The 24,542-nt window shown below is 34.6% G+C and overlaps 1 protein-coding gene across 2 annotated transcripts; it reads left to right on the top strand.

The window, feature by feature from the left end:
• Positions 1-2,276: 2,276 nt before the first annotated feature.
• LOC131068757 (UV-B-induced protein At3g17800, chloroplastic) lies at positions 2,277-16,090 on the top strand. 2 transcript variants are annotated; one of them, XM_058004012.1, is made up of 5 exons: positions 2,277-2,379; positions 2,488-2,582; positions 2,903-3,094; positions 14,383-14,678; positions 14,814-16,090. In XM_058004012.1, the coding sequence occupies exons 3-5, from the start codon at positions 2,939-2,941 to the stop codon at positions 15,685-15,687; spliced, it is 1,326 nt and encodes a 441-aa protein (XP_057859995.1). In that variant the 5' UTR covers positions 2,277-2,379; positions 2,488-2,582; positions 2,903-2,938; the 3' UTR covers positions 15,688-16,090. The 2 variants fall into 2 exon arrangements, with proteins under 2 accessions (XP_057859995.1, XP_057859994.1); XM_058004011.2 differs by having other exon boundaries at positions 2,305-2,685.
• Positions 16,091-24,542: the final 8,452 nt, after the last annotated feature.

Below are 24,542 nucleotides of genomic sequence, written 5' to 3'. Positions count from 1 at the left end.
ATGAGAGGATGTGTGGGTCCACATGAGGCTTGGATGGGCCGGAGGCTCGGATTAGGTTGCCAGGGTAACCCAGTGTATGGGGTCGGGACCTATGAAGACCTGCCATGGTAACCGTACCAGGTTGTGTGATGACACTTGTCCCTACGTTCGCTAGTGTGTTGTCGTTTGTCCTGTTAGGAGTACCTTTGTGGGTCGTCCTTTTGTCTCTGTCCTTGTGAGTACCGGTTTCATGTTAGACCTTGGGTGGTGATGGCTCAGTCTTGTGGATGCTCTTCTGGACCTTTGTATTAGCTTTGATTATGTTCAGCTGGATCCTTTCCTTTTCAAGGATCGTTTATGTATTAATTGACCGAGGTGGTCGTGTGTATATTGTTTATTTTCGCCTTGATGGCCGGATTGTAATGGTGTAACCTCTTGTACTCTTAACTTTATTATTTATCAAAGGGGTCTTGCAGTTGAGCAGACCCGGAGATGTAGCCCTTTAGGGGTGAACTCCGAGATCATGATGGTGTTATGTGATGTTATTTTCTCATGTTATCTTTATTCAGCTTTATCATGTATGAATAGCTTATGTTAGAATGTATAAGTGGATAAGATGGAATTAACTTTAAATGCTTATATGCAGTCCTTTCTTGAATGCCATTTTGATCGAATGCATAAGTGGTTTAGATGAGATTTATCGTAGATGCATGTGTGCAATCGTCTTTTAAAATGCAATAAATTGGAATATGAAAGAATGTAACTTAGAGTAATGGAATCTATTCAGTTGTGGTTAGAAAATTAAATATGCTTGAAAAGATCTCATATGTTTATGATGAAATTCTAGTGTGTTAGAATATTAGATGTATGGCTTGTATTTCTTATGAAAAGCTTGAATGAAGATTATGAATAGATCTTAATGGATGAATCTTTGCTTGTGATTTATGCTTCCATCTTCTGAAAGAAATTATCCTGATTATGAATTATCTCGTTATTACGATAATTAGCTTATTGGACTAATTGTGTGAGTTAAGTGAATTGTGAAATTTAAGTAATCTCGTTGGGAAACTCTTTAGGTGTTAGTTGGTGTCTTCCGCTATGTAATCTGAATCTTTGATATCTTGTTGTATCTTAATGTGGTGTAACTTTAAAAAATAAAAATAAAAAAATTATTGCACTCTAATCTTGTATTTTGGCTTATCCCTTCGGGGTTTCCTGGCGGGGCATTACATAGTTTCTTGGAAACCTATAGGTTGGAGATTTCTATGTAATTATTCTTGCATTGCTTCAATATAAAATTTTGAAAAGATGTAAAGGATATCTTAAATATATATAAAATATTAAACAAGTAAAGTTAATTAAATATAATTCACACTATAGATATATGAGCTAAGCAAAAATGACCGAGACAATGATTAGATGTGCATTGAAATTAAAATTAGAGGGAATTAGGGTTTACATGACTTTGATGGTCAATAGGGGTTTGTCCACAAATTTTATTATCTTTTTAACAACAACTCAAATTTGAAGTGGGTCATCCTCAAATTTTATGGAGCATGTAGTCACTTTTGTGATCTAGTCCAAAAGGTGCAATTTTATCCTAATGCAATGATTTCACCTTGTTTAGAATTAGATTTGCATTGCCTACATAAACAATATTTTCTTGGATGGTATTTGATGTAAAGATAACTGGACGATATTAATAAGCCCTGTAAAGATTGCTATGCAAAAGTTGAAGTTCAAGACTTCCTTACACCTTAGCCAAGTCTTAAGATAAAGTTTATTTAAAAAGTGAAAGTGATCATAGAGTTGATTACTTATAATGATACATATAGAAAGATTATTGCAAACTTACAAAATGTTATAGACAAAAATATGAAATACATCATCTTAAAAATGGTTTCAATATGATTTATTCATACATAAAATGATCTTAGATAATGTATGCACTTAAAATCTTTTAAAATTAAAACCATTTACAAATATAAACATACCTAAACATTAATGAATTCTAAGGACTCTTAAATTACCAAATCTATAACTTATATTACAGCCATTTTTAAAACTAAAATTCTTCTCTAGATAAATTTAAAAAACTAACTCTATATTGAATCCAATCCTCTTACATGGTTAAGAGTTTTGAACGCTCTTTGATATTGAAATGTTAATTAAAATCACGTCAACGGATTCTTTGAGGGGTTAAAAACGTATGACAAACAATTTTTTTTCTTTTCCTTATTATTTCTATTTTTTTTCCAATAAAATGAAGCCATCTAAAATAGATGGTTCCTATTTGAATGCTTATCAATTGCTTGCAAAATTGTGGGGTTGTTCTAGATGCACACAATAAATTCCAGCTGCAATATCATGTATGGATGTTCGTAAACGCGGATAAGATTGGTATGTTGTTTGTTTGTCCATTGGTTCGCGTCTTTTCCACAAAAATTCTCATCCACGTTTGCCCTCATAATTCAAGGAAAGTTCCCGAATAAATCGATTTTATCACAGGAAGAATCGTAATCTTATTTGGGTCGGATGAAGTTACGTGTCACAGCAGTGACTGGATCTTCACTTGGAAATTCTTAAATACATATCAATAAACAGTTGAGTTCTTCTTCTTTTATATAATGGTTTGGTCAATTGAACGAGATGATGCTTAGCTTTGGGTATTTGAAAGTATTCAATTAACTGGTGGGCTTGACCTGGGTATGGGGCAAATGGTCAATTAATAGATTGCTTTTGCTTCTTTGATGAAATTCTTCATTAAGAAGAAAAAACAATTGTTGATTGAGTTTCGTATTATAAACTGATTCAATTAGCAGTTTTTTCTTTCTTTTCTTTTATGAAATGGTTTTGCAACTGAACATCATATTCATGGGTTATCTTAGCAGCTTTTGATGGTTTGAGGTTTTTGGTTTTGCAGAGGTAAGTATTAGAGTGTCTTTCCTCGGTTCATAAGATGCAAGGCCTGGTTGCTGTTGGTAAGACAAGTGGAATTTTTAAGCCTACCAGTGGATTGATAGCTGGTTGCAAACTGAGCACTAGTGGCTCAGATGCTAGACTGCATGTCTCCTGTGGGCTTAACAACTCCGGTTTCTTCAATGCCCCCAACAAGGTATTTTTTACATAACTTGTAACGTTTGTTTTTAATGTTTTACCGTCCTTCGGGTTTTTCAAGGCAGCAGTTTTATGAAGAGGTCAATCAAATTCCTCCCTATAGTTTATTTTTTTTGAAAAATTTCAGTTCATCTTCGTCGATTTTCTTTTGTTAGGTCAAATCGGCCGTTAATTATGGGTGTGAGTGTGCTGGAGCTGCTGCTCTACCACTATAACTTATAATCTTTTTCACAGGATAGAATTCATAATTTCCCTTTGATAAGGTTCATTGAAAGCCAACGCTTCTACCATGGCCACCAACGTTTATCGAAATCCAATTCCTCTGCCACATCCATGCTATATCTATTGATATTCATCGAAAGCCAATTCCTTCACCACATTCTTTAAGCTCAAATGCTCAATTGACATGGGGACAATGCTAGCCTTGCTCATGATACTCAAAGCTTTGACAGCCATCTTAATTAACTTGGAGAGCATGACAGTCTTGCAGATGGCACCCATCTTAGTGCTAGAATACACGCTTAAATAGGATATGTTGTCCCAGGGAGGGGCATCTGCTTTTGTATATCTTGTAGATTATCATGTGACCCTACTAAATAACCAAGCAGAGAAATGGAAACTTTCCTTCAAAAATAGATTCCTAAGGACGTATCTTTTATCACTTTTAGTAGGATACTTTTAAGTGACTGCTGGAGTGCAGCACCTGCTTAGATTTTTAAGGTGGCATCTTTTACCACTTGGAGACATTGATATGGTTGATAGTTTCTGGTGCCGAGTTTCTCAACATTGTAACAGGCAATAGGAGGTACTACATGTGGCCATTTTGCTGCAAATTCCTTTGAGATTGTTTGAGGGGCATTTACTGAGAAAAATTATGGTAGTACCCTTCCACAGGGTCATCGCTATTCCCAGTCCCATTTTAGTCAAATCCGAGTTTAAGTTTTAATAGAACCAATTGACATATTGCTTTGTAAGCTCTAAAACTTAACATTCATTTTATTCATCAGCAGTAATATTGACATTATGATTACTTACATAGACACAAATAGGCTTTTTGAAAACAGACAATATTTTTCCTCACCTAGCAATTCCATGAGGGCTCTTCTTTAATTTTCTCAGAAGTAACCGCTGCTGAATATTCAGGGTTGATATTGCATTAATTTATAAGGTTACATAGATCGTATATAATCAGCCATATAAATAATTTTCTTCTGGCAGCTCCACAGTTCAGGGTAGCCACAAATGTGTATTCTGAAAGCTATATGCTAAAATATGAATTGCTTTTTCCACCCCACCTAAAAATGTAATATATGGGGCTTCTGCAATGTTCTCACCAGTATATGTTCATCAAATTTAGGGATGTTTTTGCACAATTTATTAAGGTTCCATGAGACCTATATCGTTAGCTATGTCTTAGGGCAACAATATGGCCTATTGGGAAGTATCTTTTGTATTGCATCTGAATATTTTGGAAGAAATATCAATGCATTTTCTAATGGTATGTGGCAGTAAAGTCCTTAAGGCCATAGCTGCATGTCTCCAGTCTTTCCTCTCCAGAAAGCTTTGAGAATCCTTTTCCTTACCGCTAGTTTCTTCTAAATGTTTGGTAGCGGACTCTAGTTGTTTCATTTTGAAATCTGAGAATTTCCATGGAAGACCCCAGGGTTGAAATGCTGCAGCAGTAACTTCTTCCAGGGTGGGAACTTGCTCTCCTTCAGCCACTATAGAAATAAAGAGACTCTAATAAGTAACCATATAAAACCTGATGTGAATGGTGATATGATAGTCGTGCGCAAATTACCACATGTGTAGATTTGCAAGGTCATTTAATTATAGGTTTTTTTTTGCTTGGTAATGGGCTGAAGCCGAATTGCTTTTGACTGGAGCTATGAACCAGTGAGATCACATTTTTGAGGGGCCTCATCCTCATATTTGTTCGGCATTAACACCCTTATATCTCCTTGTGTCATCCCGTCTTCCATACCCAGGCATCACCTTATTCTCTCCATTGCCTGTGTGTGGGGCACATGGGCCTCGAGTAGACTGGAACCCAAGACCTCCCATGTAGGAGGTTCACAGCTAACCGCTGCGTTGTGGGGTCATCCCCGTTATTTAATTATAGTTAGGATGATGAAATGTTGAAAATTTGTGAATATGAAAGTTGTTGATATATTCATTTTAGTTCTGGTCAAGATTTTCCTCCAGAACTAGCAAGTGTCAGAAGCCTGATTAAAAACCAATCCCCCAAATATGAGACACAATATCAATATGAGGCTATAGAACTCCAGTGATGATGGTGGCTAACTGACAGATATTTTCATTGCAAGCCATTTGAGAAGCCTTCCATGCTGTTGATTTTCTTGCTGTCTGTGTTCTCTCTGCCATCTCCACTCTGCTAGCCTCACACTATAAAAATGGCGTATGATAATGATGAAGGACAGCTAGTGGTTCTCCATTTCTTTCTTTAGGTTCAATTGAGGGAGTGCATGTCCATTATCAACATCAGCATCAGCATCAGCATCAGCATGGTGTAACTCTTTCTGCTTGGATGACAAAATAAATATGCCTTATTTGCTGTTAAAGTAAATTTATAATAAGGTATTCTTCTTTAATAAGTTATTTATGTATATTTTATAATTAAGATTTGTTACTACAAGAAAATTTAAGAAAAAATTAGCGTCTAAAGATGTTTTTTTTTCTCATTTTTCTAAACCTCAAAGAAAAGCTATTGATGGAGAGAGAATATTTACAATTTGTGATCTGTATAACTATTTTGTATCTAGACTTTCTATATTTATTTTAAATTGATTGTTTGATTATAAATGGTTATAATCCATATTTTGATTATAAATGGTTATAATCCATATTTTGATTATAAATGGTTATAATCCATATTTTGATTATAAATGGTTATAATCCATATTTATGTTATTTGGGAATTGGAATATGACTTTGTAATATTCCCTTTAGTTTAGTTGCAATTTTTGAAATTGTATATATTTCAAATTCTTTCAACTGAAACAATATGCGAATACTAATGGCTGCAGAAAACTGTGAAACAGCAATAACCATCTTGTAGACACAAAATAGAGATCACAATTTTATTTATTCATACATGAAATCTGAAAGGTTACAATTGCAGGTCTGGAAATATGAGTCCTCAGAATTAATTTTTACACTTACTGATAATTAACAGCAGATCCAAAAAACTCGTTGAAAATTTGATATGGTTGAAGTGAATCCGTGTAAAGTTGAGCATTCGATGATCAGATCTTCAAGAAGAACTTCCTTTTATAAGATTTGTCTTCAAATACTGGATTTTAATAGCAACCACTAGCTGTGATAAGTGTTTCCAGCATGGATGCCCAGGTTGTGTGAATGTATGATGAAAATCTAACACGAGATTTACTTTGTTTCTTCCCTGCTTCAGTTATACAGGATTGAATTTGCTTTGGATCTGAATGACTATCAAACTCAAATTCACTATAGAAACAATGCTCCCTTGAATGATTCAAGAATCAATTTTTTAGCTTATACATATTGTTGTGTGCTATTTCCCACTCAAATACATGATGCTCCACTAATACTCCCATCATGCCTACTCCTATGGGAACTGTGTTACGTGATCTGTGATGCCAACCATATCCAAATCCATTTTCTCATGGCAAGAGATGAACCATTAAACTGACATTTCAGTTGTTCATTGCTCCTGTATGCTGTGCTAAATACATTTCTCATGCATCCCTCAGGAGATCTATGCCACTATTCACTGCCCTATGTTTAGGACTTTGCTATATCCCTTTTTGGAATTTAGTCCTGAAACAGTAATTCCAACTTAAGATGAGAAGCATATTATCTTTACCAATATAACTTTATGATGTTCCTGGTTTAGGACTTGCAAACAATATTAATCACTAGAAACTGACATTAAAAACATTTAACTATCAAGAATTCATCATAGCATCTAAATCCATATAAACATCATTCATATCTAAATGGATACACTCTAATATCATTAATATTTGGTCCAAGGCATATTCCTTATGGTCGATCATATTAGGATTTCTGGTCCATTCGATCCATCAGTCCACCGTGGAGGCTGGCTGTCCTCCTCGACCAAGCCTAGGAGCACAAAAAGGACTTTTGGTCCATTCCACCTCTTGGACCACTAGCATGGCAGGATTTCTGGTCCACCCATCTTAGGGTGGCGTACTTGATACTACGCATGAAGGATTTTTGGTCCAACTCTCTCGTGAATTCAAATGGCTGGCCTCCTTCCTATTTGCAAGACACTTCACAAATTGAAGACATGATTTCTTAAGGAATTTGCTAGATTATTTTTAATTAAATGCTTCTTATTGGATTAATATTTTATTCTCAAATGGCTGGAATAACTTTATAATGATGTGAGGCTAGAATGGTTGGTGCTTGATTTTTGATGTTTGAATGATGGATGTTCGTATGTTTGATTGATTGAATGGATCGATAATTTATGATGACGATTTGCTGATCGATTGTTTGCTTGATTTGATAATTAATTCTTGTTTTGATGGATTCATGAATGATGATTGAATGAATACTGATTTGATGCGTTGGTGAATGATGATTGATAAGTGATCCTTGAATGCTTGGAATGATTTCTCCTTTATTGGTGAAAGAGTCACCACTTTTCATAAGAATTGAGCTATCGCCCTTCATTGCTGCCTTTTGAGAACAATAAATTATTTTCCAAATTGATCTCTCTTGCATGTTCTCCTCAAATGAAACCTTCTCCCCTTTATATCTTCCAATGCGAGGGAGAAGTCACACCTCTTCATCATGTGTGCCTTCTGCAAGAGTCGCAACCTTTCATAAACACCACCCTTTGAAAGAGTATAGGTCTTCATAATTTCTGCCTTTTGAAAGAGTCAGTTCCTTATTTTTCTTCCCATTCCTTTCTTCTTTCATTAATTCTTCCTTGATTCATATGCTCCGTTGCTTTTTTTCCTTCTCAAATGAAATGATCTCCCTTTTATATCTCATGTTTGAGGGAGTTACAACTCTTCATTACATGCCTTTTGACCATTCATTAAACTTAATTAAATTCTATTTATATTATATTATTATTATTTATTATTAAAACTTATTTCAAAAGGGGACATTACAGACTTTGAGTGCCTTTAGTGAACACAACTATAGAGGTTGCCTTACTTTTCTGATATGCATACTACCGTGAACGTATTTAGTGCCATTAGATCCACCAAATATTGGTGAAAGCATATCAAATACACTGTTTGCAATGGAGCTGCCGATTAAGATACTTGGGCAGCAGAAGTACAATGGACCTCTTGTGCTAAGCTAACAGTGAGGTGCCGCCCATGAGAGCACAATTATGATATGCAACCCAAATTGCATTGCATGCCCCTTTCAACTTAAGAATCGTTAGGTATTGTTTGGATGGTGCAACACATAAATAATACTTAGCTACACTCTTACATTCAAGTCTTTCCAATTAGAACATGGGTGTACAAGATCCTACGCAGGCACATAAGTGCTCCTCAAAACATTCCCTGTTGCTCACTGAATTCAACTTTCTACTTTCTTTTTTTGCAAACTTTTATCAAAAGGAGTTGTTAGTGAGACCCTGTGGATGAGACATATTATCCTCCGATGCAGCTAGCATATGCAATATTGGCTTGGCTACCAATCGAAAATTGCCTGCAGGTTTAAAAGATATAATACAATACATTGGTTATGCCGTTTGCAATCTTCATGTAGGCGAATAAAGGTTACATGGCAATATATCATTTTTGAACTATAAAATGATGCATGGTGCCTTTTTTCTTATGTGGATGCAGGAAACTGGAAAAATCATTTTAAATTGCCCCAAACACACACACACACACACAGATATGTATATATATATATATATATCTCCTTAACTGCTGATGTATCCACCATAAATATTTAAGAACAAATTTAAATTGGTTCTTCCTCTGTTGAAAAATAGAGCTAGCCATTTAATCTCTAAATTGGGACTTTATCAGGATTGTCACCACAGGTTTAAATTGTATCTGGAAGACATGAAATTGTCTGAAGGAAGGTAATACGGTGCTTCACCTTGTTCTGTTTTTATTTTTTCTATTATCACTCTCCATGTGTGACTTGTTCACATATCTATGGTGCAGCCAGATTTGCATTTTGGGGCTGAAAATTTCAACTGCCAGCTGAAAATGAGAACTGAATGCCCAAAATTGAAAATGTGGAGTTAGTGCCATGCCAATAGAGTCCCGACCAACAAACCCTGGTACCTGATGTAATGAATTTAAAGGTCAATGTAATGCCCCATGAGTCATGACACATGGGACAAAAAGGAAGAAAATATGAACAACAATTTTTTTGTTGTGTCAACAATTGCAACACAATAGTGTGCGATGCATACTCATACACACACATTGTCGTTTCAGATTTCTCATGACAATCAATACACAAGGTGGAGAAGCTATTCATCTCAGTCCGCTTGATGGTAGCACACATTCTGATGTAGCACACTTCAAACATAGACAATGCACTAGCAAAGAACATATCCCACACGAGACACTTCATCACAAGGTTATGAGAAGGATTAGCAACATGTGCCAAGCTAAACCAAGGACGCCAAATAGGGGAGATAAGGTCTTACCCTATACTAGTGACTAGGTACTTGTACCCATCATCCAGTTGTGCAGAATGATAAACTACTACAGGAAGGAAATATATAGTTCATTCTCCACTTTTTTAGTTCAAACATATTAAGGGAAGAATATCAATTAAGTCACATCTATTAATCCATTTCTATTCCATGAGCATAAACAAAATGATAGGATAACACCAATCTTTCTACTGAAATTCACTTGCACACTCTTTTTACTTCATACCAAAGAATTCAAATGCACATAAAACATATCGAAAATACTTGAAAGGATCAAAATTACAATTTCAAGGTGAAGAAAAGGGAAATGCAAGTCCTAAGAGTCAATTTTCACCTTATCAACTTTTTCACAAAGTCAAGTTTTCACCTCTCTATCGCTAGTCACCCCTTTTATCAGTCCTCTTTTCTCTAGGTGAACTTGCATTTTCTCAAGGAAAAGTAATATTTACCTAGCAAACCTGCATTTACCTAAGTGAACTCTACTGTCAAAACTGGTGAATTGAACTGTGAGAGGTCAGAGAGCAAATTCTCTCAATTTTTTACAATTTTCACACAGCAAAAAGAGGAAATGATCACTAAGTTCTAAACAAGAAAATCATTTCTTCAAACCCAATTACATCCATATAACAAACATCTCAACTCTAACTAAGAAAGAAGGCCATATATGTAACTTGTTATGTAACTTTTGATGATTTACATATGGAATTCAATGCATTATGCCATTGAATTATAAATATCCCCAACCACATATTCAAGACATAAAATATTAAAGTCCAACACTTTTCATTTTACTAAATGATCTAAATGAAAGTATTTAACATCACATAGTCATAATAAAAATAGTGAAACTGAAAAGATCAAATATAAGTTATATAACTCTATTGCACAATAGTTTCATGATGTAGTCATGGATGGAGGGTCCAATGAAGGATTGTCTAACCATGCAGCCAAACAAACAAACACAACACAATTCAATGAAATGACAAAACAATATTTTGTTTACTCACAGTCAGTGGAATTACAATTTGATGCAATGGGCATCCAACATGCTTGACCTTAGCCATTTGATTACAAATGGGCTAAATACAGAATTTGCAAGATATTACAACTCAATGCCATGCCGAGCTATATTCCCTTATCTTTGTTGATATTTAATAATCTTAAAGGATGTTTGTATATCAGCTTCTGGCTTTAGGAATGATCAAAGTTGGCTGCAAGGTGATGCAGAGCTCAATGCCCAATGAAACATGTAGTTGGCCAAACGAAAGGTTCTTTAAAGATGAATGTGGTAATGGTGGATGGATGAATCTTAAATTTTAATGCAATTCACACCCTAAGCTCTCCTAAGTCTAGTGTACCATGTAATGTGTTCCAAAATTGCTACAAGCTTTGAAAAGTTGCCGTAAGCTATGAATAGTGATAGATGTTTGCTTGTTATGCCCTGTAGTAGGTCAAAGATTGAATTCGACCTTTGTGGGCCTTACATCCTCCTCCCAGAAAATTAGGCTTACTCATAGAAGCTTTCAAATAAGTGTGGATTAAGCACCCCTTAGCTATTTAACATCTTCTCATGTAGTTGCCATCTCATGTTTGGCCCGTTGGACCCTAATCTAGTGCAGGTCTCAACCTCAAAGGCCTAATATCTGATTCTGTAAAGTGTGTATGTGCTCTAGACATAGCTGCTCACTTGACTCTACCTCCAAAGCATTCCAATTGAGCACATATGAAACATCTGTAATATACTGTCGCAAAATATAAATGTGAAAAACATCATGCATTCACAGTAGGTTAGATGGCAAAGCACGCTGATAAGCAACTGGACCTATCTGCTCCAGAATCTCAAATGGTCCTAGAAAACGGGGTGTGAGTGAGTGAGGTGGTATGCTTTCCACTGTGTGACTGTGTATTGGTTGTCATAAGAACTGACAATGTGTGTGTGTGTGTGTGTGCATTGTTCTCTATGCTATTCTGTTGCAATTGTTAACGCAAAAAAATTGTTGAGCATGTCTTCCAGTTTGTCTTGTGTGGTTTGTGGCATTACAATCAAGCAGCAAGAATTATCCATGAACATACTGACATCTATTTTTTTCTAGATTGACATACAAAAGGACTATATTTATAGGCACAAAAACTTTCCAAAGATCTTTGATGCTTTGAGCTTCCATCTTTTTATCACTTTTTACCTCCATTATTACTTAAATAAATCTACTTCCATTACCTAGGATTTTGAGTGAAGTAGATAATAAAACAGCATATACAACTGAGGTAATTTCATCATTGCTGGGTAAGGCCTAGCATATGCACAATGCCTCGTCAAGCAATTTACATAAGATAGTAGCAATAACTTTTAATGTGCTTCTCCTCTTTTAGGTAATGATTTTAAAATTAAATTGATGGTATTAAATTTTCACAATCCATATTGCTGTCTATATTTTCTTCTGGATTGGATTGTGTGATAGTTTTGCATCAACATTTCAGATCACACTCTGTGATCCATCATCAGGATGAAAGAGTACATAAGGAAGAAAAATGGTTAGTTGCAGGCCTAGACTAACTAAAAAGAGTGGAGGAAGGGGGAGAGAGGAGAGGTTGCATGCGGAACCCAAGGTAGGAGAGAAAGAGGAAGAAATAACAAAAATAAAAGTAATATAAGGAATAAAATAATTCACCAAAAAATGGACAAGAATATGTGTAAAGATATAGGCTAATATCTAGACCAACAATTAGTATGCAATTATATGTGTGTGTGTGCGTGCATGTGTGCTTTATATAAATAAAGCAAAAGATATAAAATAACACAAGAATATAATAATAGATCAATATATATATACTTACTAGAATATAATAAAGGATATATATATATATATATATATATATTCTTTGTAACTGAAACCTATATTTTTGGGAACCCAGCAGGTTATCCCCTGGTCTGTGCCAGGCCTGCACATTTGGCCCAGGCACATTCAGATGTAGCTGGCTTAATGTGCAGGCCTGGGATGGATGGGGGAAAAGCATGTTGGGTTCCAAAAACGGTGAAGTTATAAAAATGCAAAAAGAACGAAAAAGCCCTTACTAGTCATAAATATGAATGATGGACATTAATTGCAAATTTTAGTACATTTTAAGGAGATTTCAATGCAAATTGTAAGATGTTCTTGCATAGCCGGTATAAATTTTATACGGTATTCATTTTTTTGTATTGGATGCATTAGCTGTTCTACCTTTTTTTGAAGTCTAATTCCTTCAAAAAGGCGAGTAGAATGTTGTAACACATGTATTCAGTGACTGTCTGAGAAACATTTGTTTTCCTGAAATTATGGTTTAATGCAGACATCAATTGATATTTTGTCAATGGTTGATAGTAGAATCAGATCTACCTACATTTGGTGCTTTCCTTATAAGATCTATCTTGGTTCTTTGGAAAGAGTTAAATTTTCTGACCTTGAATCATTACAAGCTGCTAGTGTTCTTAGTCATGCTTTTGTGCTGATATATTAAATTTTTTTACCCAAGTAGATTGGGGAGCTTGCACATGTTTAAGAATCAAGTGGTTGCTTATTCATTTAGGATGCAAAAACCTTATGGATGTAATTCTTGTAATATGAGCTGTTTATCAACTAGCCATCTACAACTCATTGCACAGTCATGGGTAACTGTGGGATACTTGCAAATTATATTGAATGATGGATCTGGATATAAAATGAGTCACTGCAATTTCATAAAGGATGGACCGTATGAAATATCTTGCTCTCACCACGTGCATGGGACAAAATCTAATTGATGTACAGTGCTTGCCAATTTTAGTACATTGTAAGGTGATTTAATGCAAATTGCAAGATATTTTTATTTCGCCAGTATAAATTGTATAGAGTATTCAGTTTCTTTTACCTATTAGATGCTTTTAGCTGTTTCTGCGTTTTTTGAAGTCTAATTCTTTAAAGAAGCAGAGTCGGATGTTGTAGCATCATAGATGTTTTGCATCCACTTTTATGTTCATTAGCTTTTTAGATTTTCGTTTATTTACTCTTTTATCATTTAAAATTTGTTTCAGATCGTTAAATTGTAGTTTGTTGTCTCATAAACAAACTATATAGAGTATTGTATGATTCAGAAGAATGACAGTCCAGACATTTTTTTCAACTAAAATTTAAAAGAATCATGCAGACCTATATCTCTAATCAATGTGGCATTGAGCCTATGTAAAGTAAGTAGCTGAGCCATATAGTCTGGGTGAATGTTTTCTCCAAGGAGCAGACAGACTTGCTTCACTTTTTTTGAAACATTATAAAGCATTTCACAAATTGAGGGTTCTTGGAGGCAATTTAGCGTATCTGATTCTTCACTGGATTACCAGCCCTATACTTTTTGATAAAAATGTGTTCAATTTCTTGATTTATGTATTAGGATGAAGTGGAGTGATGGTATGAACTACTTATTGGAACAAAATATATTTCTTATGCCATCATCTGTTTCACTATTTTATTTATTTCAGACTATTCATGGTGCTACTGGAGAAAATGCTCATGGGATACCTTTCTTTGAATGCTTGTATTGATTTTCAAAAACATATTTTTGTAACATAGTTGTAGGGTTCTTATTTGTATATATCTTTTCAGGACCATCTTTCAATATTTCTTCCAAATCACAGAGGAAAGCCATCATTTGGACGGAGTACAAGAAAAATAAATATTTGTGTGAGAGCTGATGGGAGCCAAGATAAAACTTCTGGCAGTATTTTCCCACTTGAACTGGAATCACCAACTGGCCAGTTTTTGTCTCAGATTCTGAGCAGCCATCCTCATCTACTCCCTGCTGCAATTGAACAGCAGCTAGAGACACTTGCAGCTGATAGGGATGCTTCTGCAGAGCAGGAACTGCCTTCAACAAGTGGCACAGATATTGTATTATACAGGTTGCTACCATAATTTCTATATCGAAGATATCTTGGCAGTAGATTTCTATTAATTCTTTTCAGTCACAATCTTTGTGTCATTTGGGTTTTTTATTCCCTAAAATCTGTGACTTACCGTGGCCCTTGTTTGTTTAGGAGAATTGCAGAGTTGAAGGCCAAAGAGAGACGCAAGGCCGTAGAAGAAATCATCTATGCTCTTATTGTTCAGAAATTTATTGACGCTGATGTTTCACTGATACCATCAATGTCAATGCCTGCTGATCCTTCTGGGAAAGTAGATACATGGCCAAATCAGGACACAGAGCTTGAAGCCATGCATTCTACAGAGGCTCTGGAGATGATAAGAGAGCATCTATCTCTTGTTCTTGGAAAGCGCAATGCAATATCGGATTCAACTGCTGTTGCTCAAATTAGCAAGCTGCGAGTTGGACAAGTTTATGCCGCATCTGTTATGTATGGTTATTTTTTGAGGAGAGTTGATCAACATTTTCAACTTGAGAAGAGCATGAAGATGCTTCCGTTTGGGTTGAATGGAGATATTGATGCAGAACAGTTGATGAGTACACACCCAGAATTAGAAGATGATAGATATCAAGATAATTCTGCTTCACAAGGTTCTGCAGCAGCAGCTGCAGCACTTGCAGCAATGGCTGGTGCAGTAGCTCCTGCAGGTCCAGATTTTAATCCTATAGTTTTTGGTGAGTATGGGGCTAAGCCCTGTAAGTTGAGGGCTTATGTCATGTCATTTGATCCCGAGACATTGCAGAGGTATGCTACAATGAGGTCCAAGGAGGGCGTGAACATCATTGAGAAGCATGCAGAGGCCTTGTTTGGGAGACCTGAAATTCGGATTACACCTGATGGGTCAATGGCTGTTGCCAAGGATGAGATAATAAGGATAAGCTTTACAGGCTTGAACAGTTTGGTGCTAGAGGCTGTCACCTTTGGGAGTTTCCTGTGGGATGTCGAGAGTTATGTTGATTCAAGGTACCATTTTGTTAATAAGTAGATTTAAGAGTTCTACTTTCTCTAATGCGTGCAACTCCATGGCTTGCAATGATTTTGGGAGCTATGGAACTCCAAAAACAGACAGTGGTTAATCTGATAATGACGCAACATGTCTTGAGAATATTTTGCCTACTTGTATAATGTATATGATGGGAGGTCATCTCTTGTATCTCTTAGCTTTTTGGTTACATGTTGACAAGGTAGTGATGCATTCAACAAATCTACTCTCTCGTGATTTCTTCTTCCAAGCGACCTGGGAAACATGACTCTTGGAATGAAAATAATACTCATCCCAGACGGCTAAATGGGTCATTTGATGGCCTTAGAATCTGAGTTCGAATTTGCTTAGCAATCGACATTTCTGTTAATATCAGAGTTTATTAATAGACAACCCTTTGCTTGTAGGATAAGTTCTTACAAATTTTTGGGACTAGAGTATATGGTTCGCAAGATTCTTTACCATACTGAATCTTGTAGACAATTTTGTTTTGATGGATTAAGTTTTTTTTGTCTTATTTTTCAGTTTTTTAATTTGGCAACCATCATATGGAACTTAAATAATAAGCTTTTCCCAGACCGTTTGTGGCTAGGTTATTAATCTTGGCCTGACTGGTTGAGCCGGAGCGTCACCGAAGTTCAAAAGAATCAAAACCCAAAGTTCCAAAAGCGTTTCGAGGGAGGAGTTTGACCTACAAATAGGCACAAGTCTATTTTGGGAATAAATCGGCAAACCAAAAGATAAATATATTTTCCAAGGAAAAATTTGGGCTTGGGAAAAAAAACATCAGGGATAAAAATAAATAAAAAATCTTGAAAAAAATCTAATTTTAACCTAGAAACTGATTTTTAACCAAAAAAAATTGTGTGATATAAATGAAAAAAATCATTATTTCATGGCCAAAAAATAATTGACCGATTTCTGAAAACAACTGCAAATTATAAATAAGAAATTGTATGGGCCACGAAATGAATAATCACAGTTTATTAAACATTTCCGCTTCTAGAGTTTTACGCTCCAAAGATGGCCTTTCAATTGCAGGGAGGAGTTTGATATCTAAAAAGTCAGGTTCAAAACTTAATTTAGAAAGTGATGAATTACAGAGGAAAAATAGTCGAGTATAGCTGCAAATTATCTGTGGTTTGGCATGTTTCTTCAATGTTAAAGTGATGCCATTCTTACACATGAATACTGCAGGTTGAGCTGTAAGGATTAATATGTTTGCTGAATCTTATAAATGGTGTTTTTTAATATAAAAAGTTTTACTTAATTGTAAATTATGAATTGTTAACACCTTGTTTGAGATTCTAGATAAGTGGAACTTTTTTAAGAGCGGAAAGCAATATCCAGTTTTGGTTAGCTTGTTGGGCTGGGCTGACTGGTTGAGATTGAATGGCAATCCAGGTGCCAAATAGTGGAGATGACAGGACATATGTATTTACTCTTGTATGGAAACTCAAATTTTTACTAAATGCACTTTGAAGTTTAGACATTTATATAATCTATTCAATTTGATTATAAAATTAAATTGAAGTTAAAATATATTGTTGATATTCTGTTGCGGGTCAGCAAAAAACAATAAAATATTAAAATATAATGAAAATTCAATTTTTAACAAGTTTAGTTACATATGACATTAAAATTGAAGTTTAAATTTTTATATAATGTAGTAAATTTGATATTAAAAGTGAATTGATAGTAGTATAATAAAAAAAAAATAGAAATTTTTGAATTTAATGTTAAAAAAGTTGTTAATAGATGGTAATATAACACATATAGTATTAATTACAATTATGTTTCATTTAGGCTATCAATATCAAAGAGTGTTGTGAATTTGAGTCTCTTTATATCAAGTGGTGGCTTGTCCAATGGAAACTTTAACTAATCTTGGGTTTGTTTAATAGAACCTTAATCAATCTTGGCCTCTCCTCTTTATTAGTCTATTTAACATCTTCAAGATTAACATCTTAGCATGTGGTTAAATTCTATTGATACTTGTGGATTTGTGGATTTCTTGATGTCTAGTGCTTTTTGATCAAGTGGATTAAGTTATAGTTGGACTAATTTTTCTTCATAATAGAGAGTAAAGTAATTTATAAGAGTAGTTGAATGGAATGATAACTTAGCTATTCTATATCTTTTCCATGACATGTCTTCCATTCAATAGGGTCCTTTTATGTGAGTGATCTTATTGGCTCTAGCCCTTTCTTTGTTAAATCAAGATCTTAAAAATTGACCAATTGAATTGATTGCTTTCAGAGTTTAATTGTATACTTGATGTTGTATATCTTCAAGGGCTTTCATAAGCTCCCTTTTTAACTCATCATTAAAAGGAACTCTAGATATGCATTTAAGAGCATAGGCAGCCATCTAAAAGGGTAGTTCATTGTTTACCATTTTTTTTGACATGATGGATTTGGTTTTGTGTCAGAGAATCACAATTTAGTTTTGTGCTACAAAATTATTGCTTAATTTGATAAAACATGCTATTAGAAGTCTCTCAAATCTCTTTATAATAATCTTTGCAAATATTTAAAAAATTTAACATACACACATAATTGAGAAGATCTCGAATTTGAATGTATTTTTTTCTTTTGGTAATATCAATCAAAGGTAAATTGTTAAAATTAAAAATAAATATATTAAATAATTTTCTTACCTTATAGTGGACTATGAAGCATTATCAAACACCATTTGAGTCACCCTTTTTTTGTTTTTACTTTAATTGATCTACTTCTTTCACTCTACAAACCACCATGGATTGTAGAATCTTTATTAGCATAAGGATTGATCCTTGTTGCATGATACACATCTTTATAAGCATGAGTCCATTTGAGAGGTAAAGGAGTCCTTTTTCATTAGGTTATTTTTATGAATTTTACCATTGTGTTCATTTTCATCTTTGCTCAATATAATGCCTTAAAGAAAATGAGTATCATGATGTTGCATTGAAATGTCTTGATTAGCAAAAGAGTCTCTTGGAGAGGAATAGGCCTCTACATCCAAAGGCTTGGGCTACCAATATCTAAGTCATGTTCCTCTTGCACCAAAGTATCCTCATTTGGGAGATTATGTTTGGGAGAAGATTCATCATTCTTTAGTACTCCATCTCCAAGAGAGAGATCATTGAAGGAAGTGATAATGGTATCTTCTTCTTCCATAAAAAATTCCTCATGAATAAGATAAACTTTAGGAAAGGGACAATCATGGCTCATTAGGGCTTCATCTCTAGAAGGGAGGGTATTGCAATGAATAGAAGGTAAAGCTTCATAAAGGGGATTGTCAACCATATCAACCTCTTGTATCACAAAAACTTCTTCATGAATATGATTGAATTTGGAGTGAATAGAAGTTAAAGCTGCATAAAGGGGACTGTCAATCATATCAACCTCTTGCATCACAATGTCCTTACGAGTGGGATGAGTTTTGGGAGATGTAGAGGATAATTTTATTGAGATGAAGTAATCAATGGATTCATCCAACATATCAAATACATCACTACTAAATGACTCATCGAATGTGTGAAAATCTTGTAAAAAGAGATCCAACATGATTGGATAAGCTTGCTTTCTTCATGATAGGGGTTGATTTTTGTCTTTCAAACTTTTAGTTTTCTAATATAAGAAAAGAAAAACTTGGTCTAACTACTGAAATTAAATGATGTCCTCTAATGAAATAAAGAATCCAAATCACTAATGCAATTTAAAATAATACTATAACAGACACAACGATTCATCTAAATTAGATTATTTTTTCTTTTTTAGAATTAATATGAAATGGCAATGTAAGAAATACAAATACATAAGAAATGTATGAATGCATATAATGTCATGCAAACATTAGATTTAAGCCTAAAAATAAAAAATATGCAAGTACAAGAAGAGTTGGATTCACCAAAATATAATGTTGGTGAACTAAACTTCTAAATGTATGTAATGTAAGTGCATAAATGATATATTCCAAAAATGATTACAAATATGAATCAATTAAGTGCATATGAACTGGATCTGAGAATGAAAATCAAAATTTTGCAACATGTAAGACACCAAATTCACGAAAATGTAATGTTGGAAAAATGGGACTCACTATTCTAAACATGCAAACTAGGAATCATATCCAATCCCATCAATTAGATTAGAGAACAACCAATAGGCCCAACTACAAACCCTTGGAAGAGTTGTGAACTTGTGGTTTTGATTGTTCTCTTTTGTTGATTTGATTGATTGGAAACGATAGATGCAAAGAACTAGGTTAAAAGGTGCAAATTTGAGAATATACATATATAGACAAATGCAAAACTAATAATTAGAGAACAACCCAAATCTAGGAAGGGGATGTGAAGAGGAACCTATCACAAAAATTTGAGCTCAAAATGGGTCGACTATGGGACTAGACGCCATAGTCTTGATAGGTGTTCAAGTGCAAAATAGGGGTCAAACTGAACTCAGGAGCTTCCAATCTTCTGTCTAGTCAAATTTTAGGTCAAAACACCTAGACTATGGTTCTAGGCGCCCTAGTCCAATTGGACTATGGTGCTAGGTGCCCTAGTCCAGGTGGAATATGACATTAGGCATTCTAATCCTCTTTTCTATTGAATATTCTCTAGTTTCCTTTGTCTTTATTTGCATTGTGCTCATGTGTACTCTATCTAAACTTGAAACCTATTTTTGAGCCTGGATCTGCACAAAAGGAGAGAAAAATGGTGTTGGGTTGTATAGGGGATTGCCTTAGCCAAACCACAAGCTAGACTCAATGCTACATAAATGATGATAAATAAGTAGAAGTTTGAGGTGAGATGCTTAATTGAAATGATTATATACCTTTAATTGATTGTGCAATGCTATTAGGATAAGTCCTCCATGTCTTGATACAATAACATGATAAATCATTATAAAATCCATCATAAAGTCATCATGAAAACATAATTTAAGATAACTTGCTATGACTTGTTGCTTCTTGAACTTAGATCTACCATTGAGAAATAATAATTGTTCTTAAATTGAAATGATAGCATAATAATGAGATAATGAAATAAATTAGTAGTGATGTCTTATATAGGGATCTAAAGGTAAAATAACTTTTTGGACAACTTAATGTAATCATTTTCACATATTGAAGATAAATCTAGAAATGACAAGACCGACATATTATCCTCCCAAAATTTTAGCTAAAAAGCATAAGACATTGTGCAAATTCAAATAGTGCCTTCAAAAAACAAACCCAAATTTTTAGGGTCATGAGATAATAGTGTTGAATACACAAAAAGACTGAGAGGGGGGGTGAATTAGTCTAGAACTTCAAAAAAGATTAATTATAAACAACATCAACTAACTTAGCAACAACACATTAATCATCAACACACGAGCATCAACCATCAACACATGAACACTAGATTTACATGGAAAACCCAAATAGAGAAAAAAATTGGCGAGAATCTAACTCACAATATGAATAAGAATGATTACATTTTAGGCTCACTGCCAAGGAGTAACAACACCTGAAAGACTTGCAAGACTAAGTCACACTACCTTAGGGCAAGATACAAGGACTTGCACAATTGAGGCTCACTGCTTCAAGGCAAGATACACATTGTTGCAGAAGGACTCACTGTCATTTAACAACAAAAGAAATAGTTGAATTGAAACTAAGAAGGATTCTCTTAAACATGAAATTTTCCTTGAACAACGGGATCAAGTGACCAACATCATGGCAAACATCTTTGATAACCTCCACTATCACAACACACTGTTGTAGACACTAAAATTTGATTACTTAATTTAATCAAATTTAATCCCTTTGGTCACATATATTAATTGAAAATTAATATTATTTAATTGATTGTTGCATCCCTTTTTGGCTAAATTAATTCAATTAATCAAGCCATGTCCAATTGATTAATTAATGCATCGTATAGAATATTTTAATTAATTAATTCCCTTTACTCTCCTATTAAATAAAATAAGTATGTTATTTATCTTATTTAATTCACATTCTCTTTTCCTCCTAGCCATTTTATTTGAATTTAATAATTCAAATAATTCAATTAGAGCACATGGCTCCTAATTTTAACCCCCCTTCTAACCCATTTCCTAAGCCTAGTCCATTAACCACTCATCGGTTCTAACCAACCCTATCCTTTCAACCACCCTTGTCACATATGCACATTCCCTAATTTTCCAAATATTTGGAAAAGAATCAATTTTGTTTGGGTTTTTCTCTCCCAAATAGACACATGTCTCTTGTATCACTTGTCATCTTGAGCAATGAAACTTGGCCCTGAGAAGGACATGTGCCATCTCTTGCATCGCCACTTGGCCTGAGGTGGGACAAGTGAAACCTTTCTAAGCCTCTTCATTCCCTCATCCTTGCCTATTTAACCCGATCATTTTCCTTCATTAATAATCACTCACACTTGCATAACATTGTTACTTTTGCATCAATTATTAGCATAGATTTCATAATTGCATGATCATGGAGCATTTTGGAGTATCCTTTGTACCATGAAATCGGGCACACATCAAAACAAAGGGCTACCAAATCAAAGGAGAACTTGAGAGTTTTGCATCTTTTATTGATTATTATTTGCTTTATCTAGTTTTCCTTTCAAACGTCCTTATCATGAGTCTAAGCTTGATAGATTGTGCAGTGTAGGTTGCAATTTGTTTTCCTAATCTTTTGTTCACTCACAATTTTTTGCTCACATTTCTGGCACGCCCGGTGGGACCCACATCATGGGTCAAATCTCACGTTTGTTATTGTTTGAGTATCTTTTATTATAGATTTTGAGCTCTTGCGCGTAGGAATGTGGGATTTTAGGTTGAATTTCGCTTTGGTGGAAGTCAGCTCGACTCTAGCCACATTTTTAGAAACAGCAGAAAAGTACTGATAAACGACGGGAACAACACCATGAACTGCGAGAACGCATTCTTGTGATTCATACAGAAGGTATCAAATTCAATTTTGATTTTTCAGGTTTTTAACATTTTTTGGTTTTTATTTAAAAAATGATGGGTTTGTGGGAAAAATTAGCGGGTTTGCATTAGCATAGGCATCTTTGTATTTTTTTAGTTTTTTGTCTGTTTTATCATTCTGCAGAATAGTGGATTTGCATATGAAAATAACAGGTTTGCATTAGCATAGGCATCTCTGTGTTTTTCTACTTTTCTGTATGTTCTATCATTTTGTGTAAAACAACGGGATTGCACTGCGTAATGGTATATTTGCATTAGTCTATGTTTTTCCTACATTTTGTTTCTCTAATTTTATCATTTTATTAAAGTCGCGTGATTGCATTGTGAAATGGTGAGTTTGTTCTAGAAGAATAGGGTAATAACGAGAATGTACTGTGTAATGGTGAGAATGCATTTTCTATGTTTTTTGCATTATTTCCCGATTTTAAAACTTGCCAGTTCTTGCTAACCTGCTAATCTATTTTTTGTTTGTTGTTTCTACTATCATATGTGTAAGTTTGATTTGTAGAAGGCCCCAAAAGTTCAATCTCTAACTTGTTTGTCACAAGACCGTCAAAGAGGGGTGTTTTAAAAACCAATTTTAAAATGAACTTTGTGTTTGTTGGTTTAGCATCCTAAATTGTACTCGCATACAATTTTGTCCTCACTTAGGCCTCACTTTGGTTCTCCATCCTCCAAGGCTTGATTGCAACACCAATTTTTCTCACACAACCCATCTATCTCACATTTTCACCAAATTTCCCGCTTGAACCTTAATTTGGAGTCTTGATTTGTAGGACAAGGACACCACACCTTGGTCCCAAATTAGGACCAAGATGTACCATACCGTGGTCCTAAATCAAGACCAAGGCGTATACGCCATGGGCCTCCTAATTTGGCCCCCTCTAATGGTCACCTTTGATGAGTAGGAAATCTAGCTTTGTGTCAGTTGCTTGTTGAAATTCAATTAGATTTTTGACAAGCAATTATTAAAGGAGGTCTAACCCTCTCATTTTAAAAACCAATGAATTCAAGATCTTAATTACACTCTAGCAAATTCAAGCGAGTAAGCAATCAATCTTCTATCAAGCATTGGAGTAGAAGTGAAGTCAAGATTTAAGGATTGGAGATGACATTCATGTTCTATGTTTTATGAAGACAACCTACATGAAAACCTAATTCCTTTGTGGAGACAAACAAAACTTCATTAAAGGTATATCATTAGTGTTTCATTCATTTTCAGTCTTTCCCTCAAAAGGAAAGTATTAAACTGTAGTCTTTCATTTACATTTTCAATTCAATTGCATGGTTAATTCCTAAATTGGGGTTTGACCTAAGGCAAACACCTATTCCCAACAATTTCCCCTTTTCACTGTGTGCAAGAACATGTATAGAGTTGTAATAAGGAGGACCGACAAAATTCGTAGAGATGAACAGGTTCAGCTTTCGACGACAAGAAATTTGGAGGACCATGGCGAATTGATACTATCTAGTCCCAAAAAAATTAGGCCAAACTTCTAAGAATAGATCCAAAACATATTCTTTTTCTCAGATCCAGGTTGGTGGCTTCGTATGACATCTGTAGCTCACTATTTTTATCAGATTGCTTTAATAGTTCACTATCTTGCCCTAATCTTCAACATTTCAATTCAATTCAATTCAAGGAGGATAAAGCCCTATCCCTAGAGGCTGCAATCTGATCATAATCTTGGTCAATCAAGGAGAGATCTATTATATTCCTCTCCTCCTTAATGTGATAGTAAATTAGGTCTTTTAGTGGTTTTATTATCTTAATTTAACCCTAAACCTAATTTTCACCATCACATTTTGGTGAACTCGACTTCTTGCACCCTAATTTCTGATTTGTAATCTCAGATCTGCTTGTTTATGCATTTTCAAATTCAAATT

This window comes from Cryptomeria japonica, chromosome 5 (assembly GCF_030272615.1).
Source record: "Cryptomeria japonica chromosome 5, Sugi_1.0, whole genome shotgun sequence".
In the NCBI taxonomy this organism is placed as follows: Eukaryota; Viridiplantae; Streptophyta; class Pinopsida; order Cupressales; family Cupressaceae; genus Cryptomeria; species Cryptomeria japonica.
Note: the sequence above shows the minus strand (reverse complement) of the source record. Positions and strands in the feature narration are given on the sequence as shown.